Source organism: Chelonoidis abingdonii, chromosome 7, assembly GCF_003597395.2.
Source record: "Chelonoidis abingdonii isolate Lonesome George chromosome 7, CheloAbing_2.0, whole genome shotgun sequence".
Taxonomy (NCBI): Eukaryota; Metazoa; Chordata; order Testudines; family Testudinidae; genus Chelonoidis; species Chelonoidis abingdonii.
In genome coordinates this window covers 81,721,392-81,749,027 of record NC_133775.1, presented here as the reverse complement: position 1 = coordinate 81,749,027, position 27,636 = coordinate 81,721,392, and the positions used below count along the sequence as shown (strand labels likewise).

Genomic DNA, 27,636 nt, shown 5'->3' with positions numbered 1-27,636 from the left:
TGAACAATCTGGAGTTATTTATTAGGAAAAGTAAGACAGTACAGTTTCAACATTCATACTGAACAGTAACAAAACCAGAAAACTATAAAAAAGTAGGTCCATCATATTAAAGTTGGCTTATGGCAATACAGTACTAACAAGTAAATTAAATCCAAACCTCATTTATGCAAGCAAGCAGTAAAGAGTTATATACAGTTTTGATAGGGATGGATTACATTGTAGGCACAATCAATTTGGCCAAAATGAAAATACTTAATTACATTAAATCTATTCTGTACATTCAATAATGAGCAGCTATAAAATGAAAAAATAAATTAAACCATTTACAAGAGATGTACTACAGTTTACATAAAGGTATAATTTAATAAAGTTAATACAAATTTGCAGCACATTGTACTTTTTACATCATATCTTCAGTGTCAGAACAGTAAACAAAAACTCATACATAACAAATACAATAGAATAAGGCAACTAACTGGAAATGGCTCTTATGGAGAACATCCTCCTCACATGGGTTTGGAGTTTATGGATTTGCTATCCCTTTTGCTAAGGAACTAAAAACTCTGAATGTACGATTTGGTCACTAGAAGGCCTACACATGGTAAGAAAATTGCCTAGCAATTAAGAGATAATACACATATGGTTAAAATGACAAATGTAAAAACAGATGGTGCTGACTATCAAAATACAAGAGAAGTTATTGTGTATGTCCCATCTCAATCTGAACTCCAAAGTAACACAAATTTTCAGGTTTTTGGTACTGCAAATTTATTTTTTTCCCCCAAACATCCTCATTTCCTACAAAAATCTGTTTAAAACGAGTCTTTTCTAATGTTCAATCTGAAACCAATGTAACTGCTTAAAGACTTTGTATTTACAAAGGTCTAAAACATCCATGCTGAAGGAATAGTGAAATTTGAACAGATTAAAACTGTTATTCCAGATTAACAATTCAGAAACCCTATTTCAGTTTATTTTATGGATAGGACTACTTAACAAGTTATACCTTTAAAATTAACTTTAAATACTCACAATTTTCAACAAAAATGGTAAATACTTACAGTAATGGCTGTTTTTTGAAGTGCTAACACAGGACACATGCATGGTGAGCCCACAGTAGTTGGTACTAAAACTTCATCTACTCTAAATAGCTACAATGACAAAGCATGGGAAAGTATAAGATTAACATCTAAAGCTAGTTTTAAAATTGAAATTCTAGAAATGGAAAGTGATCCATGTCATAAAATGAACAAGTGGAATGTAACCTGCTTTACAGAAAGCAGCACAAAAAACCAGCTCCATGAATGTCTTGACGTTAATGAATTTCAATCCAAATACATAAAAAAGGAAGCTCAACATAAGGCCATGAGAAATCTTTACAACTTGACAAACTTCAAGTCTGTCAAAAGGACCAGGCCATAAATATTAATTCTATTTTCAACTTATTTTGATTCTAAATTTTTGAATTCATTTAGCACCAGCAGAAATATGCAAAGTAGCACTACAGTTTTCCCCATCTGAATGGCTTTTTAAAAAGAATCTTGGGGCCAAATGTTTCATTCCTACTAAGAGTAGTTCCATTTAAACCAACAGACTACTTAGTAACTAAGACAAGCAGGATTTGGCAGTCAGTGTTACAATAATACAGCGATACATGTCAGAGATCTAAGCAGGTAAACATCTTGGAAAACAGGCTTGTTTGCAGACTTTATGTTCTTTATCTTCAAGTCTTCTTTAAAGGTATTATTAAATTTTAGAATACGGGTAACAATATTTGGAATATATTGACAAGAAAAGCCACATACAACTGATCAAGAGGGTTTAAGTAATATGCACTTAAGCGTTTTGTGGACTATAAGTGGGGAAATTATCTCTGTGCTGTGAGAAGACATCTTGGTGCCTCCCCTTTCCTCCCACCCCCCCAATCAGCTCCATATCAAACACAAACTTCCATAAGCTTGATTAAGTTTTTGCAGACAATTAATCCACCAACTCTATTCTTAATGAGCTGGTGGATTAATATTCCTTGTGCCACATTGCTTTAGCCTGAAGGGGAAGAATTTTATCAAAATTTATCTTAAACTGTATTTATAAAACATGCTTGTCGACCTATTTCTGTAAAAGACACAGCTAGATAATACTTTGTATGATCCTCAATATTGTGTAAATTCCTTAATCCAAACGAAACCCAACAATTGTACACATTGCAGGTTTTCTAAATACCTGTATGTGGGAAAGAGAGAAATATCTGTTTCATAAGGAGAACATGAACATAAGAAATAGCCAGCTTGACTGCACATTAAATTAGATGCAGGAGAAAGTGGGTTACATCTATTTAGCTGCACTGGTTCAACCTCAATACTTGTTTTGCTTGAATTAATCAGTACAAGACCATCTTGTTTCCAATTCTGTTATGAACTAAACTAATTTGTCTCCTTAGGATACCAACAATTCATTTACAGAGATTTTATAATGAGATATTTACAGAACAGTAAAGGCATGAAAGATTATATGATGAATAAACAGAAGACACTGATTAGTCTTTAAAGAGCACAACTTTGCTCTAAGTGCAAGCACCCTGAAATACTTTCAAATATTTAACTCCGACAGCTATCCTAAAACATTAGGAAATCTAACTTATTGCCACAGTTATTTAGAATGGGCCAGCTTCTTTAAAAAAACTCCCAAAAATGCGGTGCTTTATTAAATATCTACACTAGTTCAGGTAGAATATAAAAAATTGTAATATAATTAAGGCTGTTTATCCTCCTCACACTAAAAAGGCAAGGAATACCTTACATGTATATACAAGATGTATACTACCAACCACCTGAATGCAATAGGAATAGAACTTCTCAATACAACTAAGTATTAGTTGAAGAACCAGCATTGTTAAGCATTTCTTAAGTATCCCTTAGAGATTGAAAATGGGTAACACAGCCTGACTTCCAACTCTCTTAATACCAAAAATTTAAATAGCACTGCATGTGGTATTGACGCTTCATAAGTGCTTTGTTGCTAGATGCATGTCACTGCAAGCAAAACTCTTAATGTCAAAAAAAAAAATGGAAAAACTGTTCTGTCCAGGGTCTTTACATTCCCAGATTCTAAATGGAATGATGCTTTATAGAAAAGTTGTTTATACAAGTGGCAATACTATTAGATTCATTTAAAAAAAAAAAAAAAAAAGACAACAGAAAAACATAATGCCAGTATTCTAGATTTGGTCTTACATTTAAAGATCCAAAATATGTAGCAAAGGAGTTCCTTAAAGTGTAGTTACCTTAAGCCCAACTAGAAAGGTGTTGAGAGTGGTTAGAGGTTTGTTAGCCATACCAACCAGTGCATAATATCTTCATATAAAAATGAAGCATCCAGAAACAGCCTGTACTTGTGGAACAAAAAACAAGCATCATTGCAGAGACACAACGACATGCTAAACATTCTGACATAACGCATGGACAAATCCAATGCGAGGGCGGGGAGGAGACAAACTGGTAGGCAAAACTACTCCAACAAAAGAGTAGACTAGCTTGCCATGAAGCTGGGAGGTCAGAAAGCTCATACCGTCTTCTTGACTGGCCTAGCGGCTCATCTAAAATGCTGATACAATTATTGTCCACATCTACAGTAAACAGTCTGGGGTGACAAAAGTATTACTGGTATCAATGCTCAAACATGAAGTTGCAGTGCAAGTAAAACTAACATCATTGGCATCACATGAGAAACTGAAGGCACTCATCTGGCTGCTTGATCTGAGACCCGCTACACTGAGAATGAGCTTTGCCTTTTTCTTTCAAGGGGAAAAACCTCTACTTGAAGAAAGTGGTTCCCTCTTTGAGAAGTTAGCATTAGCCAAGAAGATTCACAAGCTTGCAAAGAAAGTTGTTGAACTTCTTCTGCTATGGCATGTGACCACTTGTTTGAGTTCCTTTACTGTAAGGAAACTATAAGTAGCATTGAAACAAAGGAATGCCAATATCTTCAATGGTTTTATTTTGACAAGCAAGAAATTAATCTACTTCAGCAATTCACTCTAAAGGGAGCCCTGGCAAGGTTCTTTTGGTCTGTATACAAAGGTCTAGATGAAGAAATTTAAAGCTCCTTTCATTTGTACTTACAATTCTTAGTGACCCCACTAAAGGGCCAGTCAATCTCTGGGAACTCTTGGATGACAAAAAGGTGTATTTGTAAGTTTTTGGAAAAAAATAACCAAATAAACCTCAGCAATTGTGCCTGAACACTCTCCAGCAAAAAGACCAATAACCCTCTGTTAGGATGGATCTCAAGGGGTGCACTTATAGGAGAGCTAGAAAGCTCTGCTGGTAGTCTCTGGGAGAATGGTGGGGGGTAAGAAGAAACAACCAAATTATGCAGAAGAAACTAAAAAAAGGCCAGCCAGACTTTTTCCAGAGTTGAAGGAAAGAAATATATAAAGGTTGGACATGCATCTTATTTCTCATGAGAAATACTAATAGCATATGCAATACAGCTATTCGAGAATTACTTATGAATTTATTCCGGTGTCCATGTTAACTTCAAAAATGATCACAGGCTACATCAAATATTTCTTGAATTTATGAAGGTCATGTCTCTCAGACTGCCTTGCTACAGAACTGGAAGAAGAATATTTTAGCTCAACTTACTTTCAATATCTTCAGGTCAAAATATACAATCTACGAAATATTGCTTCAAAAGCAACTCTCAGTTTATGCTCCAGTAGTACAAGATGTATATGGAAGAAGTAATCTATGACAACGGATATGGACTAACTAAAGTGTTTTTTGCCAAACTGCATGATGTGATGCTGAAGTATTAAGTCTCCGTCCCTCGGGAAAGGTAAGCATCTGGGGTGTGAAACTTTGTATCAGGCTAATACAACCTGCAGAAAAGTAAGTCTTTAAATAATCTCTCTGTGAAAAGTTCAGAGAAGAAACAAATCTAAATTACTTCTTCCTATTACTGGCTGTTAATGCAAACTAAACTAAGCTACTAGATTTTACACTCAGTCATGGTAAAACTTGGCCACTTTCATAAAGACACACTTTACCCAAGCTGTACCAACTTGCTTCGTAGATTGATGCTGCCTTTGCTCAATGATAAGCATAGTTCTAGAAATGATTCTATTTCTTTTCAGACTGAAGCCTCAATTTAAAAGTCTTCACAATGGAAATTTACCTTAGGTACTCAGCAGCAATGACAAACTATATTTGAAGTTGGCATTGCGCTGGGTTGAATGAAATGGCCTCCTTCTCACCCCTAAGAGTCACTGCACTTCTGGCCTTAGGAAATTTTCTGGAATTTCAACTAAAACAAAAACACCCCAAACCCCTGAAAGAGTAATTTTTTACTTACTATTGTCAGTCCCCTTTATGCACATTATGTGGAAAGGTAATGTGGCTAAGAAGTTCAGATGCTGCTGTAATGCAACATAGCAATGTTCTTGAATACTTACTCATTTACTTGATTCAGAGTCATATCCATTTAAAAAACAGGTTTAATTCCAACATATCAATGAGTTCTAGTCAGAAATAGCTTTTTATGCATATACAGGAAATACTTAACATTAATTTACTTACTGCAAAATTGAGTATTTCTTCTGAGGTACACTAAAAAAAAAATACACTGACATACATAGCTGGCTTGACTTCTGACAAGTCTTTCTAGTCTAAAGCCTTTATCTCCTGGCAGCAGCAACACTTCACAGTAAAACAATTATTGTAAAATTTAAAATAGTCTGAGAACACAGTATGTAGACAAAACAAAGGCTAGTCTCAGAATATGGAGTTTATCCCAAGGCCACAGTTTGCAATAATGGGAATTGTTTAACAAAGTATACTAAACACTGGTCCTTTTGACTCTGCAATACAAACTCTGGAGCCACAAAAACAAACTTCCAACTCAAAAACAAGAAAAATTAAAATCATCCACCTAGATTTGAGACTATTAGAAGTGAAATATCTTGTTTAAGATTAATGAAATGAAGGACTAAATGTTTTCAGATCGGTAGAGCAGGGACAGAATTTGTACAAGCTTCCTCAAAAAGATATGCCAAAGCAACGGAATTACAAGCTGAAATAATTTTAGTTCCAGGCCTCTTTTGGGTAGATACACTCTGCAAGTTTTGTGGTGACTTTCACAAGTAGAGGAGAATGAAATCAAAATTTTGTGATTTAGAATGTAAGGTCATGGAATTTTGGAAGTCAGTCAGATGCCTTTTCTAAAGGCTTACTGTTCCTTGAATCATGAACCTAATCCAAAGGGATCTTCCCAAAATACCATATCTACCTTTCAATAAATGAACTGAACAAATGTAAAGCTTCACAAGAGTACAGATATGTGGAAATGCAGTACTGTATTTTCACTTAATATACTTGCTAAAAAACTAAATTAGGTATTTTCCCATTAGACATTAAAATTCTGCAATTACTGGAACATATTAAGTGCTGTAACACTTTATGCTGTCATACTGAGAAATGATCTTCTACACTACAAAGCTTTACTTTCTGTTGATGGCACTTTGGTGTTTTCAGGTCAATTGTCTTAAACATACAATTCCGCTCTTAGTACAATGTAGTAGTGAGACAAAAACACAAACATCAAAATAAACCACTTTCACCAGATTATCTGCAAAAGATATTTGCTTAGAACTAAAGCTTCATGTTGAAGTCCACACTATTGTAAATGATGGACACCTAAAAGGGCTGGAATTCTCTTTTGGAAGCTTGTTTTTCAGAGGATGTATTGCATATTAGAAGTTCAAAACTGGCTACAAGCACTGGAGATCATAAGGCAAAACCCACAGGTATTTCACTTAAAAATGCCTTACACAGCAAGATCCCACTTCCTTAACATGGTAACATCCAGCAGTTTACCACTTAAAATTTAAAAACAACTGCAGCAAAACTGCTCTTCTTCCTCCTTTGGTTCCCGTTAACTTAAACAATGTAGTAGTAATGCCAACCAAGTGGAAAACAATTCAGTGTAGTGGCATCTGGTACTTCAACTGAAATTTGGCAATCCAAGAAGAGCACCAACAGCACCAAAGTATCCCTGTTTAAAAAAAAAAAAAAAAAAAGCTGTCATTCCAAGTTTCAACTACCACATTAAAATTCCGCATTCAGAAATACCTTTTTTAGCCACAGAAAGGTACTTGAGAGGCTCACACTAAGTATGAAGAACATACATTTGTAATATACTGCCTTTTATCTGAAGTACTAAAAACAAAAAACCAAAAGTATTTAATTTTGTAAACAGCTAGCATGCCCTTGTTAACTGCCTCCCAAAGCCTATATATTACTGAAAATTATTTTTTTTTTCCATTTCTTTGTAACAGCTAATGTATTTCGAAGGCACATATATCAGTGGTATCTGAGCACATACCCCCAAAACCGAAGGCTTTTAAGAAGAACCTACAGAGATGCTGGCTGATCTTTGAACTTCAACATTACCTCTGAGGCAGCAGTTCAGCACTTAACTCTCCACCTTAAGTTTCTCAAAGGTATTCTTCAGGCCTGAACAGAGCCAGCTATACTTTGGACTGGACCTTTAGGCTGCATGTGGACAAACACAAGAACCACCTCTCTCTTGCTGGACCACTTCATAATCAAGGTGGAAGCAAGAATCTTCTCTCCCATGCAAGACAAAAAGACCATCATGGTCCCCCAAAAATCAAACCTTAAAATCTACCCCCCAAAAGACAAGGAGTAGAACAAGCAAGGAATTTCAACCATTCACTACAGCTATAGATACTACCATTTCTCCGACCTCATGCTCTCACAGATCACTGTTTTGATGACCAGTCACAAATGGAAATGAAAACCTGAATAGCGGGGGTAGAAGAAAACAGATACAGACTGTCTCCATCACAGCAGTGGCATTCTGTAGTTTTATAGAAGTCGTATTAATTTTTTTCTGTCCTCTGACATAGAGGCAACAACTTCACACCCTGCTAGAGCAAAAAAATCACGTAAATTCTGACTGTCTGCATTCAAGCCCAGAACATGTCCTCTCCTAGTAGGAGGAATTAGCTTATGTCAGCAGAGGCTGACCTCAACCAGGTAAGCCTCCAACCACCAAAAAAGGTAGACAAATGCCTTCCCAAGAATTTGGACCATTCACTGCAAGTATCAGTTGTGGAAGAATTAGAAGTCAAACTGCCTTCTAACCTTTCAAGACATGAAAGCAAGATAATCAAGAGCCGCCAAAAATACACAATAGCACTTTTAGCTGCCAGCATCCTATATCCCTCAGGTGGGCTTCAGGAAGGTACTAGTAGGTAATACTCCACCCATAGACAAGGAAAGAATATCCACATTCATTCTGTTGGACGTCTCTGCAGCAACTGGTGACAAACAAATATCCCTGTATTGTCCCCAAGAACGTACAGGATGAAAGGAAATCCCTGAAGTCCTGGGACCTAGATTGAACCCAGAGAACTGATACAGGCAACTATTTCTTCCTGATGCTTACCTATAGAGTCCCAAAATACCAGGTCCTAACCCCCACATGAAATAGATATATGAGAAACTGTTGGGGGAATGGCTGAGACAATCTGAGTTAAGTGCCTGTGATATATATATTACATCCAGCTCTACATCTTCTAGAATTTTCAATACCTCACTGAAACAATATCTGGATTTAAAAGAGTTTGTTAAAGCTGAACCTTATAAAAACTGAGTTGATGCAGGTTGAAACAGGGAAGCACTGCAATTGAACCTTATTCCCTTCCATCTTTAACTCTTGAGAAAATCTGCCCTCAAATTAATATAGTCCATAACCATTTGAATCCATCTAAATGCTAGTAGCTCCTGTGGAAAAATGACTAACTGACCAGAAGACTGTCCCATTTGAAGAGACAGACCTGGCTACTTTGATTTATGTATTAATTCCTAGATAAGTTTCAATAATTGAAATTGTGTGGCTGAAGTCAGATACCCTGAAATGCTTCACCCAGTAGAAAGCAAAGCAAAACATATTCTGATGCCTTCCTCTGTGTTGGTATCCCATTTGAAGTCCCCAGATGGGAGTGGCACTCGCTACTGCTCCCCCTCTGGAACTGTGATATACTGTAATAGCTGTTCCATCAGAACAATGTAATGGTCCACCCACAGGATGTGGCTTAATACAGAAGATAGAAGCCAACTCCAGAATTCATTGATGCAAGAAAGTTACCACAAAATTAACTTTTCACAAGTAAAGTCAAAATCCATTCCTTGGACTTATCTTGCCTTCTATTTCTTTATGTATACTCTCAACCACCTACACAAAACCAGCTATTTCTCTATAGGCTAGGAAGAATAAGACAAAAGTGATACTATTGTGAGTGTTTTATAAATATTTGCAAGGTGACTGGATACTACAGTTATGCAGTTATTTAAAATAGGTATTGGGAATTAAGGATAAGGCACAACACATATGTACATGTAAGTGTCCTTTGCTTACCTCATGTTCTAGGAACAAGGCCTTCAGCTGGCCTTTTGACCAGTAATCCAGTGCATATGCAAGAAGCTTCATTGACAAAGTGTTCACACGCAAAAAGTTACCAACAAAGACAACTCTGTTTATTTTCTAAAAAGAGAAAGAAAACAGTACAAATGTTATGACAAGTTTCCTCACTGTCCAGTGTGGCTTTAAAAAGCCAGGACAAGAAGAAAAAGGTTGTCACAAAAAGGTTTAAATACTGAATGCTTCAGAGTAGAGGGGAAGAGCACAGACCCTTAAAACAAAAAAGATCGAGACTTACAGAAAAAACTACTGTAATGTAATTTGAAAAATACCAAAGTATTTCAAACCACAGATATAGCCTAACTAAAAGTCCAACTAAAACAAAGGTACTTATTCTTGGTAGAGCAAGACTTAATGCCTTCATAGCCCTGTACAATGCTGCTTGATTCATATGCAACAAGGCAGCACTGTAAAGAAGCCAAAGACAATGAGACATTCCAGATGTTCACTTCTTCAGCTGTTAATGAATGGTAGAAGTCAATTAGAAGTGAGACTCCAGAGTTCACATTTAATATGCACTTTTAGTTTAGTGTACTTTAAGAATTTTCTCAAAATTTTCATTGTGTTTTCCAGTTATGGGGACATTGAAGTTGAAAATAAAGCTGACACTCACTGATGGCAAGATTAAGCTCCAATAACTGAAGGAGTCTGAGAATTAAGTATATAAAAAACACAAGTATGCTTCACTAAAGTTCTAACGAAATGACTGATGTGAATATTCACATCCAAATTGTTCCAGAAACTTGTGCAGTAGAACCAGCCACTATCTATACTCAAAGGACTCACACTTGTCAAGATAAAGGTGTGGGAGGAGCAGACAAGTTCATAATTTAAAAAGGTACAGAAATGCAGTTTAAGCAGCCAAACAACCTGGGTGTTAATACTGGACAGAGGTAGGAAAAATCTAAATACAATTAAGGTTGATTTTGATGCGTCAGCTATTTATTCTCTTACTTTAAGGTACAATAACTTGACATTCCTAGGTTCACTATGCTTAGCTGTAGGATAATGACAACATTCCTGTAATGTACTTTAGCATTAAGTTACTGGTATGTACTCTCAACCTTATCCCCTTCATAGATTATACTAGGGCTTGGGAGGAAGAGGGTGGGGGGAGAAAACACAAAAACAAACAAAAACAAAAAAAAACAACAACTTACTAGCCAGGGGCAGATATGAAAGAAGAGGGAAGGGGATCGCCAACTGTGATGTCAAACATAGCAACCAAATGAAAACTCATCTTGCCCACCTCCTATCTTGGAAAAGTAAAGGTCCTTGGATTTTTAACAGTGCTGTCCTAGAAGACTCCAAGCAGGATCCATATTTCATACAGGCTTCTGGCTACTAGGTAACTATTAAGGAATCTCCACTCTAGCTCAGTTGCTGAAGCTGAAAAAAAGCTCTCTTCTCATCCAGAGCTTGCTGGTGAGGAGAAATGGGTTTCCACTACCCTATACCTCAGCTGCCACATTTGGTCCTTTTATTACTAGTTTCAGCGTCTTCCTGTGTTGATCAAAGCTTCTTGGCTGTCCACTGCTGTATGGAGCTTTAAGTACCCATAATGAAAATGAATCTCAAGTTTATCCTGATGCTGTCTAGCAAAGTTCTGAGAAGCAGGAGCCTCAGGAAGAGAACACCAATTTCACATAAATTAACATTTCAAATGTTAATTCAGAAATAATTAGAAGCATAACTTAAAAAAAAATAGCTAAAATTCAGCCAAAAACAAAGCCTTTTCACCACCACTGTTAATCAGAAAAAACATTTTATTTGCCACTACAAAGTAAATTCTCAAGTCTTACAAACCTTCCCAAAGGTAAAAGTATTCTGACTTGATGCCAAGTTAACAGAACCAAACGGCCTCAGCTAAGAATTTGATAAGACTTGAAATTAAAAAAAAATAAAAAAAAAAAATAAGTGTTTTATACTACTAGTCCTCTGAATGACTGAAAGCCACCACACCACATGTATGAAATGTTTTGATTTCCCTCCCCCAGCTCACCCTCTGACTAAAAACATTTACCTCATTTACTGCACACATCCGTGCTATAGACCCAATATTATTGGTGATCGTGACCAGTGTAGCTCTAGCCAGGTCTTCTTTACTAACAGATTCTCTCTTCTCTTTGTAGATCATATTCCCAAAACTGGAGAGAGAAAAAACAATACAAAGTGATACATTTGTGTTTACAACAAGTTTAGAGTACAGTTTCCATGATGTAGTGGAAATTACATCTCCTGTTTATCCTCAGTCTTAACTGACCCCCTTTTCAAATGATAATTGAACACAGCAATTTGACCATTGATATTGTGGATGGTTAGGTATGTATCTGCATCCATTCCTTAAAAAGAAATACACTTCCTCCAAATATTTTAAGACAGTGAGTTAAATCACAGCTAAACAAGATTAGTCTGCACCACTAGCCAGAACAAGTCAAGGTAATTCTGAGCCCTGACTGATGTATTCTGCAGTTTCTGAAAAGTCAGCCTCACTTCTTTACTAAACAAAACTTTTTGGCTCCATTCTTGCCTTTAGGTGCCACTGAGAAAAAGATAACCAAACCCAAAAATTTCAAGTACAATAAAATAGCCCTGGGGATTTAAAGTGACTATATAATCATAAGAATCATACAAGTTTACTGATGCTGCCACAATTCTAATTTTCCTGGGGTTTAGGAATTCTGCCCTGCCGCTGGCCCTACATCAAGCAAGCAACTTCAGCTCATATACCTAGTCAGTGTTTGGCCTAATCACAGCCTGTGGTCTCTTTCTGCGAAAAGACATAAGAACCTCTCACCCTGTTCATATGGAATGGCTGAAGCAAAACTGGGGGAACATGGAATTGACAGCACTGTTTCCCATCTCAAGCCCCTCTGAAACTAAAGACACTAGTAGTTTCAGAAGGAGGGAAAAAGTGGGTAGAGGAGGTATACAATAGACTCCAACTGAGGGCAAATAAGAAAAATCAGAAGTAAGATCTCCTTGGGGAGGGGTAGAACCTATTTAAAGAAAAAGAAATGCATGCAGTCATAGCAACAGTCATTCAACTTGGAGGGATAGCTCAGTGGTTTGAGCATTGGCCTGCTAAACTCAGGGTTACGAGTTCAATACTTGAGGGAGCCATTTGGGGATTGGTTCTACTTAGAGCAGTGAGCTGGATTAGACGATCTCCTGAGGTCCCTTCCAACTCCAATGATCTATGATTCTATACTTCTAGCAGGACTGATAAACCCATCATTTGTTCAGACTAAATGCTTGCTTCAAGTTTATTTTATTCTCATTCTCCAGTTTCATCATTCCTCATTCCTGCTTCCAAGAACATGGATGCTGCTCCATCAGCCTCCAACTAGCGAGCAAGCTGAACAGTGAAAAGAGTAAAATACTAACCTTCCGCCATTGGAGGACTGCTCAATCCTCAAATTTGCTCACGGCATAATTACCCACCATCCTGAGACAGGCCTAAGACTACTTTGCAATTATGAAATCTTGTGGTAGGCTAGCAACTGTGTTTGACAGAAGCTAAGGAAATAATTGCAATATGAATGACTGAATAATAAAATAATTGATCTGAAGGTTTAACAGAGGAAAGCTCTCAAGGTAGAATAAAAATAAAAAATAAACCATGAGGACTACTTTCCATTCCAGTATTCAAGTGGAGGATATCAGCTCTTAGAGCTGACAAACAGTTGTAATTAATTTGCATGAACCTAGAACTTTTAAAGTTGAAGACATGCCTCCATGGGTCTGCACTTAGTGACAAGCAGACTACATGCAGGCAGCTGGAATCCTAGTCTTCAATAGTTTTGGCTATTCTTAAACTAATGACAGCTTGTACTAGATTTGGTGGGTAAATTAAACCAATGACTACAATAAGATCACCAAAAATAATTTTCCCAATTGAAGAGCTTTTTAATGTCCATTAGATAGCAAGTATAAAAATATAAGCACTCAAAACTACACTAATTCATCTAGTGCCCATTGAATGCTTCTGAAATGTTGTATAACTGAAAAACAGTGGTTAAATCAAAATGCTTTGCCTGGGTGCCTGACCGGTTAACCTAAAAAGATATCAAAGTGAGGAAATAAAGCCCAGACAGGAAGAGCTGTTGTAAAAGGGAGAAGAAAGTTGTCAGATTAAACAATGCTCTCAAAAGATCCCAGCCACTAAAAAGGTTTGACAAACATCTTCATTAATTTTTATTTCCTCCTTCTATGCCTGACTACCCGTTGACCTCTGCATAGTCTATGCAGGAACTTGTTTGTTTCTTTTAAATCTACACTTGCTGTTTTTTAGTTTTTCAGGAATAAATTACACAGAATGGGACAGCCTTGGCATTCTTTCTACCTAGTAATCAACTACTACTATCCGATTTCAAAATGTTCAGAAAGGTTAGCTGTATGTATTTTTAAAAACACAGAAGTAATGTTATTGAAATAGTAAGACTGCAAAAACTGTTCTAACAGATACTGAACAAAGGTCTCTTAAAATCTTAACACCTCTGTCTTAATAGACAAGAAAAGGTGATACTTCCTCATTAACAGTTCATTATAGTTAAGATTACATTTTAGTCACAGGTATTTTTTACTAAAAGTCATGGACAGGTCACGGGCAGCGGACAAAAATTCACAGGCCCATGACCTGTCCATGACTTGTACTATATACCCCTAACTAAAAAACTTGGGCCAGGGGGCCATGGGTGCTCTGGGGGAGGTGAGGGGGAAAAAAAAAACAAGCAGCAGCACATGGCCCGGGACTGTTGCTGGTGGCAGGAGGGCTGGCAGGCTCCCTACCAGGCTCCACACAGCTCCCCAGAAGTGACGGGTATGTCCCTGCAGCTCCTAGGGGGAGGGAAGGCCCAGGGGACTCTACGTGCTGCCCCCGCCACAAGCTCCAGCTCTGCAGCTCCCATTGACTGGCAACCGCAGCCAATGGGAGTTATCCTGGTGGTGCCTCCAGGCAGGGACAGTGCCAAGAGCCCCCTGTCCCTCTGCCTAGAAGCTGTAGGGACATGCCTGCCACTTCTGGGGAGGACCCCCCCACACACACCCTGAGGTAAGCACTGCCCCCCACCCCAACTCCCAGCCCCTAGCCCCTTCCTACATCCAAACTGCACCAGCAGCAGTTGGTGTGATTGGCCCAGGGGCTGCCTGATCTGCTTGAGCCAGCCTCACCGGCCACTGAAGAAGTCACGGAATCTGTGACTTCCATGAGAGATACGGAGCCTTAATTTAGTTAAATAAGCGAGTCTCTTGCTTACCTAGAGGCTACTGCCCATCCTGGCAAGGCAAAACGTTCATAGTCCCCTCCATAAATGTCCCGGACAAGCTTATCAGCATGTGTACTGTCCCCTTTGGATGCCATTTCAAGAGCTTCTTCAAAACTTTCACAACCAGTCAATAAACTGCATAAACCCAGAAACGTCCCTCCACCTAAACTAATGAAAGAGAAAAAGAATGACTTTTAAACAGCATTCTCACATTGTGTAACTAAATAATCTATAAATGCATTCCTTCAAATACTGTTTTGTCTGCCTTCTTGCTCACAGCTTGGTATTGCTTAGCAAAGTTGTCAGTTGTGAATCATGGCAACAATGTTTACACAGGTGTCAGCTTAAATGTGCACGAATATAATAAGGTTGAGCTGCAAAGTTAAGTAAACTCTTTAAAAATAAATGTGTGTTTGCTGTTTCAAGAATTCTTTTATGGTGCACCTAAATTAAGGTATCAAAATTCATACTTGCAATAGGTAAGTGAAATAGGTGTGAGTATCAAAGTGCCAGTGGGAGGGAAAACTCAGATGAGGATGCCCAGAAGCACCCACATCTGATCATTGGCTTCAGGTCCTTGTTCCTCTTTCTGCATCAGTTCAGTGAACACTCATTTTTCTCCAGTAGAGCAGAAGAAACATGAGCATGTTGGAACAAAGCTTGCAATCAAAAAAATGTTACAAACCTAAAACCACACAATACTGACATTAGTCTCCTGTTGTAGGCCACACAGCAGAAAAAAACCCTACACCTCCTTCTTAGAGCCATGGAGATAGCTTACAATTAATGCTGCTGGTAATTAAACAAGACATGAAATCAGTTTATCACATGGAAAAGACATGCAAAACAGTTATTTGAAAGCTTAAGAAAATATTAGGGTCATTATTCCATACAAGAATCATAACTTAAAATTTCATGTCACTACCTTGTTCCAGTCACTCTCTTATAGCTGTCTTTTGAATGGACTGCTAAAATACTGACTCCTGAACCAATGTTTACAACCAGTAACGGGTATGGGTCATCCAAGTTAAAAGGCATCTTTTGGCATCTTTCAGGTTCTGAGGCATTTTCAAAGTAATAGCACTCTGCCTGGCCATTGAAACTGACAGAGTCTATATACAACAGGCCTTTGACAAGACAGTCAAGCTCATCCAGTTTGTGCAACTGGAGGTTTCCAATCTGTGAAAAAAGGAAAGGACAAAATTAACAGTTCATGAACTAACTATGCTGGACATTTAAGTAAGCCCATTAGCATTCTGCTAAAGATGGATGATGTTAGCTTTCCATGCACTTATGCTTTAAGCCATTGTTCAAGAATTACTTTGTTTTGCTCAGACCAACAGCAATTAGCAAACACCCAAAAATACCAAAGTATTTTATTAGTCAAATATCACATTTGCAAACCTGTGTACCTTAAAGGCAAAATGCTCACTTGTAAGATACCAAAAAAGAAAAAGTTCCTGACTACTTAAAAAATTAAACAATGCCCTATTTAACTTAACCATTACTTCAAGGATTGTAAGAAACCTAACCTGCAGTCTACCTGGCTTCCGTCAATGTTTAATATTAAAATGTTTCCTAATACAGAAACACTAATAGGACATTTTTATTTATGATATTATATATATATATAAAAATAAAAGTATCATACTTAGTACCTAGATGTCTCAACTCATTAATGTAATCTTTTAATTAAGATTTTTCAACCAGATCCATATTACTAATGCCAAATCTCATCTTCCTTTTAAAAAACAATATAATCTGATAACTAATACCAATAGAACAGGAATATTTCTGAGGTTACTGCATTTAACAAGTAGTTACTTAGCCTTTGCATGTCAAAGGTATGAAAAGATTGTTCCAGAAAGACACTGCCTGTCTTCTACTGATAAAATAGCTGTGACCAATTTTGTTTATTTTTTTTTTAAACAAAGACTACAGTACTAGGGAAGTTAGGCTACCTACTGTGCGAAAATCTTCTTCAAACTTATAAGCGCCACCTCCAGTGGCACAAAGCACCGTGTGTAGTGTTGAAAAGTTTTTATTTCTTCCCATTTGGATAAAAGTAGGCAAGTCATGAGTTGGGAATCGAATAAAGTGCAAGTTTCCCCTTCGGCCAAAAAGCGTCAAGTCTTTCAGTTCAAGGTGGACATCTCGAATACCAGTGGATCCATAGGCTATATTGGAAGTCAAATATTTGCGGATGCTCTTCAAGCTTTCAACTTCCTCCTGCTCCTCTTCTGCAGTGATATCAATAGGTTCAAAATATGCAAGTTTCACCAGTGTTCCCCCAATGTCCATGCCAAACCATGGAAAAGCTGTGGAGATGGAAAAAGTATTACATTAACACTGTGAAAAAGCCAAACTGACATCACTTAAATTGAGATTACAAAGACTGAATACTCTTCAAACTAGGAAAATTAATTCTTTGTTTTCTTCAGTGCTAGGGAAGAATTTACAGTTTGGAACCAGATAAGAAAAAAAGTGAAGTTATTAGCCACTCCTTTGAAGTTATCTTTGCAAAATGTACTCCACTGGACCTGGTTAAAACCAAAATATGAAGTAACTTATTCCTCTCCCCCCGACTTCACGTGGTCTCCCAAGCTAATTCAAATCCACTAACACGATGCTCGAATAGATGTACTGTAAAGTACTGTAGTCCCCACAGCCTTTTAAAGAGGAAGTTTACCTAAAATTTTCCAAGACCCATTTTCTCCTGACCATATAATACATTTAATAATTCTTTTGAGAAACAGGCACTTTTCCACTGATTTCTGAAGTACAATAGCACCAAGATAGCTAATTCCTGGAGATGAAAAAGGAATTTTTGTCTAGGTCTCAGAAACTGCAGAGTACTAGTCCCAAGTATGTGTATTAAAAAAAATATGCAAGATACTAAATGTTACGGTGTTTGGGTTCCAGCTAGTGTTTCTGTACCTTTTTCCTCAAAAAAGGGAATTTCTTGTATGAAAACAGAAGTCATCTTTGTTAAGAAACACTGCCAATGCTACTGAAATACTGGTATTTTGTCTCAATCACATTTCCTTCACTGCAGATGTTTGAAGTGACAGTGTGCAAAAAGATGATTTTCATTGTAGAAGCCTAAGCTATATAATAGGGCAAGATCACAATTGGCATGTCCAGGCATCTAGTAAAATCAGTTTACAGAACTCTGTGTTGGAGAGGATGGTGAGTACTTTCATCTAGTAAATTCCCATTTATTGTGGCACACCTGATGTTATCCCTAAATAATCTCCAATAAATAGATTTCAAATCTAGCCCAAAGTAAGTCTAAAAATGACACTTTCATCAGCTCTTAAAATAGCTTGTTGCACTGTCTGTTACTATATTTGAAGTTCACAGCCTAATATTTCCTATTCTAAGAGTGTTCTCCCTATCTCTGACATGTATGTGTCTTTCACAAAAGGTGTGGACCAAAGAGATTCTCCATGTCTCCTACATTGCTGCAAACTTTTAATACAGTACCATATCTTTGGGTTGATATTGCATCATTTAAAAAGGTGGAAGGAAAGGAAGAAATGCTACAGAGGCCAACTGTGATTAAAACTGAACATACTATGAAGTAAAAATAAATATCTTTAAATAGGAAGAAACTGGCTCACTTGTCCTTTGCTTTAAAACCCAGCAGAACCACAGGTGATAATCATCATTCCATATTAGCTATAGATAAATCTGTTGACTGCTGTGACTGGGGCCAGGCTAGTACACTCAGAACACAAAGTCTTTCTACCTTCATACCCAAACAGAGTGAATGTGTGGGGGTGTAGGGAAGGACAGGAGAGAAGTCAGTTTTCTTCAAAGATTTAACTTCAATGATAGATCTCAACAAATATCATAAAATAATTTTCTGGTTTTAGAACCATCTGACTTCCCAGCTGGACATTCTGAACACCAAACTTGGAATCTGATATTTATTTCTCCAAGCGCATGCTGAATGGGACAATTAGCCTATTTTCCCAAAGCTACTCAGAAGAAGCCCTTGTTCTTAAACTCAATTCAGATCCAGTTTATACTGAACACTGGTGCAGGATTCAGGGAAAAAAAGAATATGTCCAACATGTCCAGATATTAATTCCAAACTGTATCAGATAATTAGTTGTGGTGATACAGAGATAACTGAATAGATATCACAGACACTCCCCGACTTATGCAAGCGTTCCATTCCAGAACACCTTGCATAAGTCGAATTTTGTGCAAGTTGGGAACGTAAAGAACACTACCAGATGTTAGAGTATGGACAAGACAGGAAGAGAACCAGCCAAAACAAATGATTTTTTTTAAAAAAATGGTAATTATCTACCTGAGGGCCGATACTTGCACTTGGAAATAGAAAGTTCCTATAAATGGCTGGGCATTGGGAGAAACAGTTCCTCCCGCTCCCTGACCTCCCACACAGATGTTCTACAAGTAGTTTTCATCTGGGAAGCTGAATTTTTGTTGGACCTTTCTCTGAGAAGCTAGCACCGTGTTTTTAAGTCTAGGTAATGTTTCAGTATATTGCAACTAATTTTAGTGCTAGGCTAGCAATGGTTTCTGTAGTATTAATAGCTCTGAATGTTTAAATATCTTATATTATTCTATTTCTTTAAGATACCCAATGAAAAAAATTGTACTCAGTTTCATTTTGCTAGTCAGTAACTGTCTACACTTAGCAGTTCACCTATCATGTACCATGTTCTTTGGCATCTCAAAGAAAAAAATAAATGAGCAGGTAACTGCCTATGAAACCGTAGACTCATGAGTCCATAACTTTCTCCCCAAACAATGGATCAGAAGGACGGTAAGGAACACTACTGGCACATTGAGAGCCCAGCAATCTGAATACAGTATAGTGAAGACAGTAGCCAAGTGTAATAACGGATGCAGGAATTCTAATCTGCAGAATACATACACTGGGTTTAATATATGAAAACACCTCTCTGCCCAACAAGTCACTCAGCTCAATTACATAACTAGATACGCATGAATATTTTTTTATTTTAACATATAGATGCATGCTTGATTTGCAGCTCTACTCCAGATTTTAAAAAGGTTTCTCATTTTATTAGCCAGTAGCACTTCACACAAGTGAAGACTAGAAAGGGGAAATATTATTTACCTAATAAACCAGAAAGGGTCCTTGGGAGTTGTTTTAATCCATTCAGTAAATATGTAATTGGGACTTTAAACAAAACACAAAGGATCCTTTCTGCTCTATGGAGATATTATGTAATTAAGACATGGTCTTTTGCTTGTTTGTCACCCAATAATTGTGAAAGAATCCCCAGCATCTGCACAGTAGATACTTCTGATTTCAGCTGTTAATGTTTAAAGTTTGTGGAGAGAGGACCGAGACTAATTTGTGAATTTAGACACCTACTAGTCTTTGGAACTTTAATCTGATTTACAGGAACAAGTGTATGCTTCTTGGATTCCCAATAAAACACAAGCACAAAGCAAAAATACAAAAAACCAAAAAACAGTTGAGGGAAACAGAAAGCCAGCTTAAGATGAAAAGCTTCCCATTTTTCAACTTGGAACATTTTTATGCCAGTGTTACCCCCAAAAGAAAGCTGTATTGGATATCTACTCGTTATTGGAAGGAGGGTATTCTTGACACCAAATTACAGAGTTTAGAGAAAGATCAGATTTTTTTCCTTCTACCTCATATCAGAAGATGATAGAACCCTAGAACATAGTTAAGTCAGTTCTGGTCAATAGGTTTTAAAAGAAATTAAAGAAAATCTTTAACTTGTGAAAAGGTTGCAACCTTAACATAGGGAGGTTTTTGGGGATTGTTTTACTGCATTTAACATGCAAAATGCCACCAGTTCACTATCTATATTAGAACTATGAAACGTAGGTGAGAACCTTTTTCAGAGAGGTTTCTTGGTTATATAAACCATAATTTAGTTTATATGAAATCTGCTCCCAGGAAAAACAGCAGCATTTTGCTTTCTTACTAAGTGGGTTATATGCAGGGCACTGTAGGAGCCAGCTGTGCACCTTGACAGTAAGAAAAACAGGAAAGTGTATCCAGGTTTACCAATCCTACAACAGGTCTCTAGAGCTGTAAGCAGGCTAGAGCTAGAACCAGGCTGTTAAAAACAAACACCAAAACAAACCCTGCTCCTGAGGAGCCAACTAGTTGAGAATTTCCGTATTGCTGGAGTCTTTGTAACCTTTTCACACTCTTGAATCCCTCACTCAGTAGAAACTGCCTAAGATGGGCTCATTATGTGTATCTTTATTATGTGAAAGAAAATACAGGTAAGCACATATACATTTCCCCTTCATAGAATCTCACTGTGGGTGCTGATCAGTCAGCAAGATTAACATACAGATGGCAATAAGAGAAGTTCTGGTTCTAACACTATTTAGATACAGTTTGCTCAAGCTCCAGGCACTACCTCCTGCTTGCATCACCACCTCTGGACCAGTTATGACGCTGGCTGAGGATTTCACATCTAGTTTGTATATTTCCTTACACAAGGTCTATGACCTCTCTATATAAGATGTTGATGCATCTCTGAAATGGGGCATGCTCTGAAACGGAGATTTTCTTTTTGCCTTATGTTCCACCTGATTCATCAAGGGAGTTAATTTTGAGGCCTTCTTGCCTTTGAGAGTGGTTTGATACAGCATGTACAGTGCTTTGGACTTGGGATGTACAAGAGCATTCTATGAGTGCCATTTTCACATTCAGCATGGGCCATGACTGTTTCTTTGGATGAATGGGCTAGGGATAGACTGATAGCAGTATGATCGCAAGACCAAGGAAAAACTTGAGTTGACTGAGAACAACATCTCAACACTATGCTGGAAGTGTAATGGTTGTAGAACTATGCCTGGCTGGGGAGAGCTCCCACCCTAAGATTTAGTCAGGGGAAGGAGAGCATTCTTGCCTTTTCTTTTTCTGATTTCTCTATTCTTCCCCTGAGCCATCTGGAAACGAGATACAAAATTTCAGCTGTTGTCCTCACAGAATATACCTTGTACTTGTCCTTCTAAGGTGCCTCCCCCAATTACAAGGGTCCAATACACTTGGAAGCAATTGACAGAAAAAAGAGGAAGCAAGCTGTTCTTAGCCCATGAGATTAGGTCTTGAAGACTGACTGCACAGGGCTGCTACAAAACAATGCCTTCTACTCCTGTGATATTCTTGGGTGTTGGACTTCATTAGAAAACCAGGCAATGCTCAGTTAAGGTCTCTCCCACAAAGAAAGGTGAGCGTTAGACGAAAGGAAACTTGCAAATATCAGGAAATGATAGTTAAGGTACTGTCTCAGACATATACAGCACCAACATTTTAAACATGAAAATGCAAAGTTTCATGCAACAGCATGAAAAATCTCAATTTCAATTAGACAACAATGCAAGAGCACTTTACAAAACACCTATATATCATCACATAATCTAGTCATTTAACTCATCTCTAAAATATGACTTCTAGCACAGATCTTGTTAGGTAAATAGGTTTTGTTTGTCATCAAAACCAACCCAAATCTTATTCCTAACCAGACTGCACTAAAGCAAATGCACAAGCATATACTTCAGTTTAATCAGCTAGTAGACTAATTAGTTTTTCACTCGTTTTTAAACTCTTGATTATTTACAGGTTAAGTTTTAGGCAAATATCAATAGTACAATTTGTATATATAATCTAACTGTTGGGGAACAAAGATGAATTGGATGAAACACTTGAGAAAGTAGTTAGTTCAAATCTGTGTGTTTCCAACTCTGAGTCACATGGTAGAAAAACAGTAAAAGCATACATATTGAACTTTGATATTGTTTGTCTCCCAACAGAATGCAAACAAGTGTCCACATGTATATGAAAACTACATGACACAGAATTTGAGTTCTAAATCAACTTGCATCAACAGTATGGTTTAGTAGCAACATTTATATCCAATATAAATCGTATACACATTACATTAGTGAAAGAATGAACTTGCTTGAAGTTCTTGAACACTGAAAATTTTATCACTTACAATATATGAAAATTCGTATTATTTCAGCAGCTCTCTAACAAACTAATTTTTTGCTGTAGATGTCCCCAAACTGGCCACATTTGGACTTGTAAACAACCCTCCTCACAAGTAAGAACTTTGACTAGTAGGTGTGTCAGATGCTATCCCCTCCAGCTGCGTGTTGGAAGGTAGTAATCTTACCGTATAGAATTTAAATCAAGCACCTACAAAAGGCAGTTCAGTGTCAGGAAAATTATTAACCTGAAACTTGTCTATAATAATCAAAGTTAAGCCTGTAAAAAAGAAAATGGATGACAGAAAATGTCACATGCCATGTTATCTTCTACAAAAATCTATTTCTCCAGTCTTTCCAAGAACTGTATCTTTCTAGCTCTTAAATTACTTCTCTGGTTTTGTGATTAAACAGAATGTACAAATGCCTGTTACCAAGAACTACTTTCTTCTTAGGTAAAAAAAGAAGCTCTTTCCCATTCATTACAAGCTTCTCAGTCAAATGAGAATCAGTTGTGACTAAGAATGTCATGATATAGTTGTCTTAGTAACATCAGGCACATGAAAATCTTTCAACCAATAACTTACAGAAGTTACCTGTGTTGCATTTGCCCACAAACACCTTCACATGCCCTCTCATACGGCCCCATAGGAATTAGAAAAACTGTCAAAATCTGTAAAGCAAGTACCATCCTTTCTTTCAAATGCCTATAAAAGTCACCTCTGCTGTGGTAAAGAAAAGCTGCCATCTAGCAATAGCTAGGCAGATGCCAGGTTATGACTACTGTTATTCTTTAGTCTTATTATCTTTCTTTTGCAACAATTTCCACAAAGAAATCCCCTCTCCCATGACGGTTGCCATCTCCCAATGCTTTCAAAGTGGGGTTAAAAGTATCTTTATCTAAGATATATTTTCAAAATGGTCAATGCATTCCACTAGAAAATGTGAGTGTGAAGCCTAGTTGCCCTCAGAGAAAATAATGCTATCAGAGGCCACCATCTTCTCTGAGAGAACTAGGCTTCACTTTCACTGTCTCTACCATCAGTGGAGATACACTAGCACTAACAATAAAGAGAATCTGTTAGTTTTTTTTAAAAGAAAAAACAAGTGGGGGCATTTTTTAGAATTCATAACATTATTGTTAAAGCTGCAGGGGACTAACTGGGGTGCCAGTATTTTATTATAACCCCATTTACACTAGGAAATTTACCCATTGCAACCATGCTTTCTTTAGTTGTGTTGAACATGGTTCCATATTATCTACAATTGTTCTTAATTCTTTTTAACCTATTTCGCTTGATATCCGTTAGCAACTGGCGCATCCCCTTTTGTAAGCAAGACTTAGGCTTCCCCCCACCCTCATGCGCTATTTGCTCAGTAAAACACAGTTATGTACTGACATATCCCTCAATATTTACTGAACTTTACTGAATACTTACTGTCTAGTTATAAATTTGGATAAATCTGATACTGTTGATCTAGTTCTCAAGCCCTTATTCATGTTCTTACTCCTTATACCTAATAGTTATTCCATTGACTTTGACTGGGTAACTCATATGAGTAAGGGTTGGAAAATGGTTCCAAAGTCCTCTTTAAAAAACTGAAACTATTGTTGCCTGTTCAGGCATCAGCAACTAAAGTGACACATTGTATATGTACACTTTTTTAGGATTCCCTATATATTTGTATGACCAGGAAAAAAAAAAAAATAGCTTAGAGCATCACTTGTTTTCCCTTTTGGCCATGAGCGCTAATAAATTCACCAGCTATCTGTCATAAAATGAAGAATATCTTCAGGCCAAACTTAAAATTCATTGATTAAATATATATGAAGAGCTTTGAAGTTAGACCTAAAACTGTTAATTCTCATGTTCAAATAATTTCAATTGTTAGTGACAGGTCTTAATGGTGTCACTGATGATCCCCTACAGCACTTGTGCAACTCAGAGGTGCTACTGAAATTAACAGTTCATACCAGTTATGTTCAATCAGACCAGCATTGTTTTAAAATATTGATCTACTATAGGAGGTGTAGCCCATTACCATAGAGACTGACAGCACCCCCTGAAACTGTTTCAGTTTGGAGACAGCATTAGAAGAAAATGCTCCATTCAGAAGACATTTTCTAAAGATCAGTACAAATGTACTGTTCACTTGAGAACAATTCTGCAGGGTACTCAGCAACCTTAGTTTCCACTACAATATGGAGTAGTTAATCTTTTTCTAGTGCATAAAAGCAGTGTTAAGTATTTTTCTTAACTTAAACCACTTTTATGCTTTTAACCCCCCTTCTACAGCCTTACTAATACTTCTTCCATGATGTGCATATTTAATGGCGTTTTATCACGTCTGTTCTAGCAGTAGGGTGCTAACATTTACTATATAATTTTTCAACCATTAAGCTTTAAGGGGAAAACACACACCCACATAAGACAGCAACTTTAAATAAGTGAATGAACGTCACAAACAGGAAAAGGTCAGGCTGTTTGAGTTTGCAAACTTTAACTGTGTTAGTTTTAAGTAGTACATTTCAGCCTGTGATATTCCTTAAATCTGACCAACAGAAAAAGGATAATCTCTAGATGGGGACTCAAAATAGGTGGACTCAGCTTCCAGCTCAGAGAGACCTTCTTAGTGATTCTGGGCAATCTCTCTGTAACTCAGCTGATCATTCATAACATGGGAATACTACTACTCACCGACATCTCCTAAGTTCATATGCTATGGTGATGAGTGCTACCCAAAAGCCTTAAAGTTCTGTGGGGCAAAGACTATCTTTTCTATCCCCAGAACAGACAGAACTCTAGGTGCTACCACAATATAAACAATAATGAATAGTAGTAAGTGTAAGAAATATCATTAGGACTACACTTGTGAAAAGAGTACTTGAAAAAAGCAAAAGTCATCTTGTAACACTGATTTATTCTTTAAATTATGGTTCCCCTTCTGTGTTCCCCCACCCTACCTTCAAGAAGCTTTATAAGGCACAAGAATATCGAAGTAACTGACTGGCCACTGACATGCAACTGCTTCACAATTTGGATACACTGATAAGTTATTAACAGAATAAAGTCTCATGCCCCTCACCCCCGCAAAACATAATGCCTGTCCTTCCTTCCACCTGTAAAAAGCCCTCCCATCAGAAACTTTGATGTAACTACTTATGTAGCTCCCATCACAGAGGCCTCCCATATATTTAAAAAACAAAAACAAAAAACAAAAAACACCATTAATTCTAGTTGCTAAAGAAACATGATTTCAGAGCTCAGCTGATTTTCTAGAACAGCCAATCAAGAGCTGAAGAGATTCACATAAACCAGAAAACTTCTGTACTTATAAGCAAGAACAATTTGAAGAAAGGGAGCCCGATTTTACACCAGTTTTTCCAGCCCGCCCACAAAGGGAAAATAAACGCCTCTTCCTTCCTAAAACCAAATTTGTGTGTGTAATTACACCCAGGCTTACATGGTTTCTTAGCATCCTTGATCTTCATGTCTTTGCAGTTGTAATAGCTCTGCGTAGCTTCCTCTCCTGATATCGGTGGATGCGTGGAGCAGGAGCAGCACCTCTGAATGGGTCTCTTTCTCTCTCTCTCTCCTGATGGGGCGGGAAGTGTCAGCAGCTTGTCAGGGCTGGGTCTCTATCTCCTGATCTGGTGCGTCGGGCTCGTGGGTGGTAGAGAGCAGCAGAGTTCAGTCAGTGGGCGTCTCCTCAAGGTCTGGGATAGCAGCAGCACCTGATCTGTTTTTCTAGTTCAGGGGAAGAGGCACAAGCGTGGGGGCGGGAAGAAATGTCTCCTCCCTAGATTAGGGTGGTAAGAGTGTCTCTCCAGGCTGGGTGGAGTAAAGAGGCAAGGACCTGGCCCTTGGAGCCCGGGCAGGGCTCCGTTAGGAGGACCCGCCTCCTCTAGGCGATGGTGGCATTAGTTCTAGGGCAGTGCAAGTCCTGCTGCGGTGGACACGGCTTCCCCTTCTGTGGGGCTGCTCCTGTTTGCTGCTGTTGCGGCGGCAGGACCTATGCAGACTATGGGTGAAGCGGGTATGGAGGAAGAGGCGTGTGCTCCTGCTCGCAGCACCTACAGATCAGAGTGTAGCTGGCTCTAGACGGGTGCGGCGGCGGCAGGCCTGTGGCAGGGGGTAGCGGCGGAGGAGAAGCCGCTCTCTCGAGGCGGGTCCTCTGCCGCGACAGGGCCCCGAAGCGATGGAAGCGGGTTCAGGCGGCTGGGAGGAGAGGGGCGGCCCCACTCGCACTCCACCTTCGTGGCCGGGAGTCCGGATGCCCCACTGGGCTCCCACCAGCACAAGATGGCGGCCGGCACCGGGGAGCTGCGGGCGCTCTAGGGCTCCACACGATGGGGAGGGAGAGAGGGCGGCTCAGCGGCTCTTCAGCTTCTAGTCCGCCCGCCTCGAACGCGGCTACCGCAGCGCTGCGCTCTCCACCCCGGCCCCGGGGTCCCGCGCAAGGAACGATGGGAGCCGCAGTCTGTTACGCGCCTAGGAGCCGTTCTCGACCTACAGCGCCCAGCTTGCCCCGCGCCACCCTCCTCTTTCCGCCTTCTGTGCGCGTGGCACGATGGGAGATGCAGGACGTCAGGAGCAAGCCAGCAGGCTTTGCCTACAACTCCCAACAAGCAGCGCGGCCCCGGCGCCCCAGCTCCCCCCGCCGCGAGAACAGACCGCTCACCCCACCCACCGCCGACCAATCACAGACCGCCGCCTCTTCCAGTTCCTCGTCCCCCTCCCGTCGCCTGTTCCTGCAGCGGCCCTCTCTCTTTCGCCTGTCCCCAGGCTTGTGTAAGGAGTCAGGCATTTCGGGGGGCGCCCCTCTCCTGCAACGCAGCTGAGCGGACCGCGAGGCGAACTGGTGCTGGCCCTTT

The 27,636-nt window shown here is 38.7% G+C and overlaps 1 protein-coding gene across 4 annotated transcripts; it reads right to left on the bottom strand.

The window, feature by feature from the left end:
- Positions 1-27,320, bottom strand: PANK3 (pantothenate kinase 3). Of its 4 annotated transcripts, none has more exons than XM_032776678.2 (7): positions 26,226-27,320; positions 16,740-17,092; positions 15,700-15,953; positions 14,766-14,942; positions 11,531-11,654; positions 9,445-9,570; positions 1-7,053 (listed from the first exon to the last, which is right to left on the bottom strand). In XM_032776678.2, the coding sequence occupies exons 1-7, from the start codon at positions 26,251-26,253 to the stop codon at positions 7,003-7,005; spliced, it is 1,113 nt and encodes a 370-aa protein (XP_032632569.1). In that variant the 5' UTR covers positions 26,254-27,320; the 3' UTR covers positions 1-7,002. The 4 variants fall into 4 exon arrangements, with proteins under 4 accessions (XP_032632569.1, XP_074924175.1, XP_074924174.1 ...); XM_075068074.1 differs by having other exon boundaries at positions 5,480-7,053; positions 16,736-17,092; positions 26,226-26,442; XM_075068073.1 differs by lacking the exon at positions 1-7,053 and adding an exon at positions 7,453-7,553.
- Positions 27,321-27,636: the final 316 nt, after the last annotated feature.